The sequence below is a fragment of the Passer domesticus genome, chromosome 12, assembly GCF_036417665.1.
Source record: "Passer domesticus isolate bPasDom1 chromosome 12, bPasDom1.hap1, whole genome shotgun sequence".
Taxonomy (NCBI): Eukaryota; Metazoa; Chordata; class Aves; order Passeriformes; family Passeridae; genus Passer; species Passer domesticus.
Window position 1 is genome coordinate 13,155,615 of NC_087485.1, and position 10,809 is coordinate 13,166,423.

The 10,809-nt window shown below is 40.9% G+C and overlaps 1 protein-coding gene across 12 annotated transcripts in view; it reads right to left on the reverse strand.

Annotated features, from left to right (window-relative positions):
• Nucleotides 1-10,809, reverse strand: part of PHKB (phosphorylase kinase regulatory subunit beta) — a 70,557-nt gene that overhangs the window by 24,174 nt on the left and 35,574 nt on the right. For all 12 annotated transcript variants that reach the window (XM_064386445.1, XM_064386449.1, XM_064386441.1 and 9 more), the window contains 3 exons: nt 8,206-8,300; nt 909-964; nt 629-722 (listed from right to left, as the gene is read on the reverse strand). In XM_064386445.1, the coding sequence (XP_064242515.1) occupies nt 629-722; nt 909-964; nt 8,206-8,300 (245 nt within the window). The remainder of the gene's footprint in view (nt 1-628; nt 723-908; nt 965-8,205; nt 8,301-10,809) is intronic.

A 10,809-nucleotide genomic window follows, 5' to 3' on the forward strand; every position in this document is an offset into this window, starting at 1 on the left:
CCAGGCCTGTAAGGATGTGGCTGTCCCTCAGGACACTCCCTGCCCCCGTAAAAAACAGAGCCTTCAGGGAGGATGAAAATGGTCCTTCATCCTGGTAATTTCTAACTGTGCTATGTTAAATGTGCTCAGCTAAAGGGGTACACCACAAAGGATTTCAAACCCAAAACTTCCTGGATATAGTCAATCCAAGGGAAAACAGTGACAGAGATGTGGATATTGCCTGTTACAGGGCTGCACTATGAAATCCTATGATGGTTTATGCCCACTGCCTTAATCCATTTCTTTGACTATTGCTCATTTGCTTGTTTCTCCATCAAAATTCATTCAGCTTACCAAGCTACTAATGTTATTAAAATTTTGTTATTCATTCATTATCCTTTGAAAGTGGCTCAGGCAATAAGCCTAATCAGATAATACAGAACATGTGGGCTCCTACATTTCCCTGAAAGCTGCAGGCATCTGTAACTTTCAGTGCCAGCACACCTTGCAACTGCATGAGGAGGACAGAAATATGTAGACAACAGCTTGGGGAGATACAAGGCTAATAGCCTGATATAAATGCTAAATGCTCATTTTTACAAAAGAAATACACAGATGGATAAAGAATTTTAAATGCAGAATTCCTTACTTTGACAAGTTCTTTCTGAGCCCATATCTGAATTGGTTCCACCTGCTTGGGGGTCTGAGTTTGGATTCCGTATGTGTTCAGAAAAACTTGCAGGCTACAAATGAAATACAGATACATTTAATGACAAATCACAGAACAGTTTTAATAATTCTCTTGGTAGCTGATTACAGATTACTCTTGGCAGCAGATTCCAAGTAGCAGCATTTTATTCTACATCATTTCAGATGTATTGTGCAACCCTCCCTTAATACATAGGTACTCAACAAAAGTAAATACATACCGCTGGCTTTCTGCTATCAGGGCCACATGTACCACCAAATCATTTTCTAAAGGACCCTGCAAAATAATGACAAAATCATTACTGGCATTGCTAACTAAAGATTTTATTCAATATAGCATAACCAAGGACAATGGCTATTCAAACAATCCACAACTATGACAGACAGCACTGTCTGCATTGCTTTTTCTTATGGTGTGAGTAAATTGAAAGATTTATAAATCTTCAGGCTACAGGAAGCCTGTCCTACCAATAATACTCTGCAAGACACATTTTGGAGAATTAGTAATACACTGATTTCTGGTAATCATTATACTGCTTGGATTAGTTTGATGGTTTCTTTAATTGAGAAGAACTACATAGGGAAAACATTTTATTTCGTACAAAAACTTAGAATTTATCCAATCAATAGATCTCCTATATGCCTGATATGACCTAATGTTTTCATAAATATTTTTGTAATGAGTGAAATTATTCTGCTTTTTGGGTAAACAATAAAATTCACTTAGAAATAATGACCTGATGATTTGAAATCTTTACTCTGAAAAACTGTCATCATACAGCTGCTCTTTAGGGACATGAAAGACATACTAATTTTACTGGAGACAGCTGCATTTCCTTGCACTGTTTATTACACAGACACTTCATGTTTGAAATATATACCACTATTTTACATCAGGAAACCATGCAACTAGGAATGAATTCAACATGTTGGGTGAAATCATTGACTTGACTCCCTGGGTCTCAATCCGGCAATTCACCTTTGCTGTCTCTGGCAGAATGAGCTATGAACAACCCCCCTGCTCCTTGTTCACTCCTCTGGCATTCACTGTCTGTAGAACAACACAAGAGCAGCTCACGTTTTCATTGCTAAAATGCTTTTGTCTGCTTTTGTCTAGAAACTACCAGAACATGAATGACAGAAGTTAAACACATCTTCTATCGATTGCATAAAAGGACAGCATTTGTTGTGATGGCAGAGGGATAGGCATTGATTTAGAATGAGAAGTTCAGAGGGAACACTCGCTTGCTCAGGCAGCTGTGAGCCTTCATATCCATAGAGATCTTAGGGATTTGCAGAAGAAATTCTTGGTAACTTTTCCCCTGAAGTATGTCAGCACTACATCTGCACTAAAAATTCTGGAATTTTTGCCACATGAAATAAGTTTCTGATGAAAGTATATGCACGAAGAGACTGGATGAAGCAGTCAGAAGTTGAAGTGACAGTAGACTTTCCTGCTCAGAACAAGATCATTGTGCTATCACCTGTATTTATACAAACAGTAGGAAAACTCAACCTAAAACTCAGCCAAAATCATTGTGTATAAAACAAAAAGCAGAACCCCCCCTAACCTGAAAATGAGAGAGCCCTTCCAAGACTAATGATTTATAGACAGCCTGTGATCTAACCTGGGCAGTGGTCTTTGAGCTAAGACTCGGTTGTTACCCTCCCACTGAAGATCTGAGCAGGACTGTGTAACCAAAACCTGTAAATTGTGCATAACCCATGGGTTCTGCCTCTCCCACACAGCCAAGGACAGGATCCATTTACACCAGCCAGAAAATGGTGGTTCTAACACAGGCCAGAACTTGATAAATGCAGCTACAGCACAACTGGCACAACACAAAATTTGTGTGAAAAACTACTAGACCTTTCAAAGCATGTGGAAAAAATATAACTATCATTGCAGTACAACTACAGGATTGCTGCAACATTAAACAGAAAGTTACTGTTACTGTCATTTGACATATCACAGCCTGGAGGATCACAAGCAGTGACCTAGAGAAACACAGATCAAAATGTAGATAAAACACTCAAAAAAAGGAAGTCATCCTTTCCAGTGATGATTGTGCTATACAATGTTTGTGTATATTTTTAAAAAAGTTATATGGAAAAGCTTTAAACTGCTAAATATTCTACTAAATAAATCTTATTGTTAAAAATTCCATTTTAATGTCTTGGCTTTCTCATTTGTCTGATAAGGCCAGCTCAGGTATTGTTCCCACACCATCCATCACTGTCTCCCCAAGACACCAGGACAGGCCCCCTGCCCAGGCTCCCCCTCCTGCCTTGTGTTGCCACCTTGGATCCTTGGCAGAAGGGTCGGTTTCAGCTGTATTCTGCATGCTGTGCAGATGATAAATATACTTCAGAAGAACAAGATAAAAGACTGATTAATTGTTCTTCCTCTCCAAAAGGGAGAATAAAAAAAATTAAAAAGAAATCACAGTTTTTAACAAGGTTATAAACTGCTGGAGGTAGGATGAAGGGAAAAATCCCTGACTCCAATCCTGGCAAGAGCAGAGAAAGCAGCTCAGTATCAGCCTGTCACTGCACAGATGTTGTCACTGTGCCTTTCTGCTCACACTGCCAGGAAGCCTCAGAACTCTGAGAAACCCCACTCACTGAGCATGCCAGAAAGGGACAGAGCATTGAGGAGCCTGATGGAAATGGCACCCCCTGGGCTTCCTGAGCAACACAGTGAGGAGAGGCAAACAGCAACAGCTCACTAAGGAGAGGCTGCACTGCACCCCCGTGACCCCTGGCTGCTCCTGAGCCACACCCCAGCTGTCCCAGGGCTGCCTGGCACCACTGACCACTGCTGACCACCCTGGGCCCACTGGCACTGAGCTCCTGGCATTGCTGACCACCCTGAGCCCACTGGCACTGAGCTCCTGGCAGCACTGACCACTGCTGACCACCCTGAGCCCACTGGCACTGAGCTCCTGGCATTGCTGACCATTGCTGACCACCCTGGGCCCACTGGCACTGAGCTCCTGGTATTGCTGACCATTGCTGACCACCCTGGGCCCACTGGCACTGAGCTCTCTGGGACACTGACCACTGCTGACCACCCTGAGCCCACTGGCACTGAGCTCCTGGCAGCACTGACCACTGCTGACCACCCTGAGCCCACTGGCACTGAGCTCTCTGGGACACTGACCACTGCTGACCACCCTGAGCCCACTGGCACTGAGCTCCTGGCAGCACTGACCACTGCTGACCACCCTGGGCCCACAGGCACTGAGCTCTCTGGGACACTGACCACTGCTGACCACCCTGAGCCCACTGGCACTGAGCTCCTGGCAGCACTGACCATTGCTGACCACCCTGAGCCCACTGGCACTGAGCTCTCTGGGACACTGACCATTGCTGACCACCCTGAGCCCACTGGCACTGAGCTCTCTGGGACACTGACCATTGCTGACCACCCTGGGCCCACTGGCACTGAGCTCTCTGGGACACTGACCATTGCTGACCACCCTGGGCCCACTGGCACACCAGCCCCCTGAAATCAAACACAGCACACTTATGTGCCTCAAATTCCAAACCAGCACTTGGCAGGTTTAGGACTGTGTTAGTTGTGGCAGACAATTCTATTAATGGGAATGAAAGCAAGAACATGTTTACAATTAATATGACAAAACAAATCATCCAATATGGCTCCATCCAAATTAGACATGCTCTAATCCTAACCATAACAATCTTAAAATATCTATCTACAAGTAATAATTTTAGTTCCTTCTTTACATGTTATCTATTTCCCTGAATAAATAAAAAAATAAGCAGTTTATTCTGACTATTCGCTTCCCAATTCTCTTCATCAACAGACATTAATCTTAATTCCCAGTACCTGAAATGAAATCCTTACAAAGGGTTATTAACTGTACACAGCAAAACATTAAAAGAATACAGTAATCACATGCAGAGAATCCAGTTAATTAATTGTAACCCTAAACACATATTTCAACTTAACTCAGAACATAAAATACTCCTACTTTGGCAATTTAGTCAGATGATGATTTTTTGTTAAAGATGAAATCAAACATAAGACAGCAATAAATCAGCTTTCACATGTGCCAGTAAAATACAAAACAATTCCAGAAAACCTCCACCCTACCTCACTTCTCAAACATTATTGTTACCATCCAGGCCCTCTTCTACACTACATCCTCCCAAAACAAAGTGCAACAACCCAAACCGAGTTAGAATCTCTCCTGAATCTGGAGGCAGTGAAGAGGAGTCACAAAAGCAGCTCTTCCAAGGAATCCAGTTCTAAAGAGTCACCCTGAACCAGAATCCCCTGTGTATCTCCTTTCAAAGGGAACATGGATGATTCCATTGCTTTGAACTGTTTTGAATGGGCTCTAACCTGACTGTTGGGATTGCAAAGCAGAGGAGACAGAACACACTGTGTGCTCTGGAACACAGACTGAGCCTAGCACAGACACTGCTCCAGCACCACACTGGCACTCCCCCAGCAAGAACATATGGACACAGCCTCCTCAGAGTGGGAAATAACAGGTTCTGGCATTGAATTAGGTGAAAAAACATTCCCTTCAAACTATAAACAGACAAAATTAGTACTAGTAGCCATTATGTTTTTACTGTACTGCTCATTTGATGCCTCTATTTTCTACAAGCAATGAGATTGTCCTTGATCTGATTTTCTGATGCACTCCCAGCTGTAATTATACACAGTTATAGACACAGTTTTCATAGCACTTCTACCTTTGGAGGTCTATATCACCTTACTTTCCTTTACCTAATTCTTCATTGATGCTTCTAAGCTGTAAAAGTAAGGTTGGAATATTTGAAATACTTTCCATTGCTTGCTTAAATCTACACTATTATGTGGGTATATTTTTGTAATGGCACCAAAGCCACAAATATATTAAATTAATCACAATTTCAGTGGCAAGTGTTTAGAGTTTCTAATCAATGCAACAAAATGAAAACTTGCCTACATGAAAAAGACATTTCCTGAAGAAATACTGAAGAAATATTTACTTAGCACAGAGCTACAAAAAACAATTTAAAAAGCCTTCTTTTTGGTACATCTCCTTTCAAAACACAGTATCACAATAAAATTTATATACACAGGCCTCTGAAATTTTTACATATCCTTGTTTATTGTTTACAGGAATAAAATTTAATACAAATGGAAATAGTTTTCTGTTCAATTCAACGGAATAATTCTTAACTATACGGAAAAGAGAAGACATCATTAAAGAGAAGAAACTACATTTGATTTCTAAAGACATCATTAAGATGTGCTGTGTTCTCATTTTGTATGGTATTTTTAGTCATTTTCCCGCACTTTAAGGCAAATACTGATACTGATTTTGCATAAATTAACTCAATTAGATAAAATGGCATAATCAAATATTCAGACAAACTGGTTAAGCAAATCTAAAACATGGATTAAAAAAGCCAAACTCAAGATTCTTATCTGGAACTTGAACACCTTTGCCGGTACAGCTCTCCTGAGTCATGTCAGGGCATCTTTAACCTTCTCCTAACAATGACCCATTTGACATCTGCATGGAGGAACATTCTGCCCTGATACTGTAGTGTAAAACCACCCAAAATTCTGCAGAAGCTGCTTCAGTACAAACAATCCCAAAGAAATCCCACAACTACATGGTGACCTCATGGGGACATGAGCCCTCCTGGTCACCATTTCCACACTGCTGCATGGAGGCTGCCATGCCAAAGGCCTGATGCCACAGTCTCCATTTCCCACTAATTCAGAAGGACATCCCTTCCTTCTAACCCCCACTGGGAACCACAACTTGTATAGTTTGGGCATTTGCATTTCAAAGAAACACATGCACAGTCATCTATGGCAAAGGAGTATCACCACTGGGAAGAACACAGCTATAAGCAGACCTAGGCATGCCCAGAATTTCCTTCCTACTTCATGCACTGTCTGAAGATGAAGTAAAATATCAAAATGCAGCTGTTATTCTCAAGGCATTCAACACTGTTGACTTTTAAAGTCCCTACTGCATTGCTGAATTTTACTGGGTAGCTGTATTTTATTAAGTTCTTTAGTGATTCACTAAGTGGCCCTCAATGTCTAATAAGTCAGGAGAAAATAAATTATCATTGCATTATTTATTATCAATTTTGGGAAGCTCTTGGAGCAGAGGCTATTTCTCTCTGAAGATCTGGAAACTGCCTATCACATACTGGGTACCCCAAACAGTTGTAAAAATGCTTTTTTACTAAGACACTTCCTGATGAGTCATAGAGTGCCTTTGGAACAAAGCCTCATCTTCTTCAAAGTGCTCAGCTGTGGCATATCAAAACTGACTGGTTTGAAGAATCAGAAAGAGGAATCCTGAGCAACCCTGACTCAACACAGGCCCCTCCTAGGGCACCCCAAAAGTGCCAGCAGCTCCCAGGTTCTGTCACATTCAGAATCCCACGATGTAGAACAAACAAAGAAACCAGGAACAAATGACATCACTGAGCTTTCATTATGTCACAGGAACATGGCACGTGCTGCACTGTGAGCAATGAAAGTCTCATTAGGAATGAACCAACAGCCAGGCACATGGATTACCTTGGTAAGAGGAAACAGTAGCAAACTGGGGATAAGCAGCATTTGGATAGAACAAGAAAAACATTGTTCAGTTCTGAACTTGGAGTGAATCTTAAGATAAATACTTCATCTCTTATGCTTCAATAACAAATTCACAATGCTGAACAAGGAATTTCTCTAATATACATTCCTTATACAAGAAATAAAAAAGCTGAAACACATCTTGGAGCTACACATTTCTATAGACACAGTTCTTACCTCTAACTAAAGGAGTTCCTTACATCCAGACATGTACATATCTTGCTGTCCCATTCACTAGAGATTTGAATTACCATGTTTCAAGCATTCCCCATCCCTGGCCACTCATTCCTACTGTGCATTTAATCCAAATACAGGAGCACATGGAATCACAGAATCATTAAAGGGCCTTTACAGCCATCGAGTCCAGCCATTGAGCCAGCACTCCTAAACCCACATTGAACCCTGTCCCTAAATACCACATCTAAAAAAAAAACCAAAAAAACCCCAAAAACAACCCAATGACCCAATAAAAATAACCCCAAAAAACCCACAACCCAAAACTCTGATTCTTGTAGCTCTTAGGAGCTCCAAATACAAAATATATTAATATATTGCAGTTGAAATTACTTTGAAGGACTAAGCAGGTTCATTCTTGCCTTCCTGATGTAACTTAAAACTCAAGACACATACCTGTTTATTAGCAGTTATTTATATTTACATTTGATCTATCATTTTGACTGCATCCCTTAATTTGAAGGCAAATGTTTATCACTTCCTCAAAACTGAAAATGCCATAATTTCCTTTTAAAAGCAATCCTCCATCAGTTCAGAAAATGTACACACATTGAATATTTTCCTTGCACTTTAACTGCAACACTAGAGGACCATGCATAGCACTTAGATGACAATTTTTCAATAAAAACACTGTAATAGCAAGCTAATGTTACCTGATTGGAGAACCTCATGCTGACGTTGCGCTGGTCCTGGGGAGCTATGTACCGGCCGATGGGGTCCAGGTCTTTAGGGCTCACTAACTTATCAGCTGCAAGGAAATGAGAATAGAAATACAGAATTACTTGAGTACTTTCTGCAGCTTTTGTGAAGAAGCCATGTCAGCTTTTGAGTTGTAGTTGGTTCTGCTTTGTTTTAGATCAATGACTTATAAAAGCACATTCTGAAAAATTCAGAATTCTATTAATTTTAAAATGGATGACTCAAGCTTTGTTCTTGCTACAACTAATTACAACACTGTAGTATAAAAACCCAAGCCTTTATTTGCTCACAAAGATATGCTAATAGATTATATGCACACAAGAGACTCCACAACACAAGTCACTTAAAAAGCCCTTAATCCACAACCATGGAATTATTCTAGAGCTTTAACTATAAACCCAATGGCCAGCAAAATTGTTTAGCTTTTCAGAAAAGCAGACAGCCTCTATCTCAAGGTAATCACACGACTTGAATCCTGGAAAGAACAAGAGATATCAAAGGTACCTCTCAACAGAGTAATTCAGGAAGAAATTGTGAAAAAACCTAATTAAAAATATTTGAAATCTAGGAGGTTTTTTACATGGGGAGGAAGAAACCCCACCAAACCTAAAACCTCAGCATTCTAATCTCCTGAAAAAGCATTCCAATAAAAATACACTATTAAAAACTTTCAACAAAGTCCTTGAATACAGGTTCATAATCTATTATGAGCTATTATCCCCTTAAAATAAGCTTTCTCCTACCAAAATTGTATTTTGACAGGAAACTGTCCAAACTCGCTCTAATTCCTAACACAGAGTAAGTCACAACACATTTTCACTTCTTCTATCTCAAAGTCAACAATTTTGCAGCTATTCTTAAAAGCCCCGACAGAAGGGAATAAGGTATTAATCTAAAGCAGGAGTGACTCATGGCTGCACTCAGCTCCGAGAGAAAACCAACCCTGCCTTGGTCAGAATTTCTCTGAGCACTACACAGTGAGTAAATATAGGCAGCAGCTTCAAACTCCAACCCTGCCCAGCCTGAAGGCTGCCTGGGCTCGGCCAGCTCAGAGTGCTGGGGCAGGGGGAGCAAACCCTGGGCAGCACTGGGGGGGCTGCTGGAGCCTTCTGCTGCAGAGCTCTGCCAGCCTGGATGCTGTGCTGTGCTCAGGCTGCTGCTGGGAGCAGGCAGCTGCACTGCCAGCCTGCTCCTGCCTCTGCTCCTGCAGGGCCACCATCCACGGACACAAAGCTGAGCAGAGCTGGACAATGGAAGAGCTCTATGGACAGCTGATTAACATACTGACATGGGTTACCAAAGCAGAGCTGAGCAAAGCACTCATCTAAGCTCCTGGCCACACAGAATTCTCACCCTAGCTAAAGGATTAGAAGCTACTTGAATTATGTGAAGTAGTGCTAATGCAATAATACGAATTAACCAAATGATTCTAAGATCAATGGGCTCTGTCTCATAATCTTAAAAACAACAGAAGTTTCCAGAATATGTGTTCTATTCCCACTGGTTTTAACACTAATTTACATGGCTCAGGAATTAAAATATATGGTCAGAATAATTTCATCTTTAAAAGAACTGTATCAATAGACTAATATAAAATTTAAGCTAACTGCTAGTGAATATTCATAACCATTATCACAAGTACAAATGTATTGGACTGCAAAAGCAGATTCCTTTGTTAGCACCCTATCTGCATCAGCAGCAGCTGACAACATTTAATCTATTTGGTCTATAAAATATTGCTACAATTCTTAGTTCTAAGCAGCACTGAATCCACAGAACAAGATACAAGAATTCTAGGGAAAAACAAAGGAAAGTGAGCTACTAAACAAAAGACTGAGTGAATTTTCAGTTGCATGAAACAGCTGAATACCAGGGACTCCTTTCCCTTGCTCCAAAATGGGGACCTTAACATAAAGGTTTTACAAGCTTCCTCATCCAAAGCAAGAAGGAAATCTGTGGAAAACAGCATCACCACCTGCAAAATATATGCTTTTTTCCTTCACAAACAATTTTTTCTATTGCATAAATGTGCCCTCCAACAGTGATACACGGGAACTTTCACTCTGTTACTCAGCTTTTGTAAGCAGGATCAAAATTTTGACTTCCCTGTTTCTGTTTGCCCCTCTGTGGGAGGGTAAGAATTGACTCAGGCTCATGTTGCTGCATTTAGAAATATTTGGACCACGAGAGGCAGAGCCCAGGCTCAGAGGCAGCAGCAGGGGCTACAAAGGTGGTATCATGTGCTGCCTACACAGCAAGAGCAAGGAGGCTGAACAAACACAAATTAATTGATACCCTGGAGGCAACACAATGATTTCTGAATGGATAATGAAATGGGAAACCAATACCTTCCCAGATATCAAAGTATTTGGAGCCAGGCTTCCACTTAATTAGCAACCACCAACAAGCAAAGTAAGACACATGCTTTCACCAAGGACAAGATTGTTATTCAGGTAGGTTTTCACCAGGAAGGAGCAAAATTGAATGCACCAACTCTAAATTAGTAGGAATAAATGGGGTTCCTGATATAACAACCTCTGATGAACACATTGCTGTAA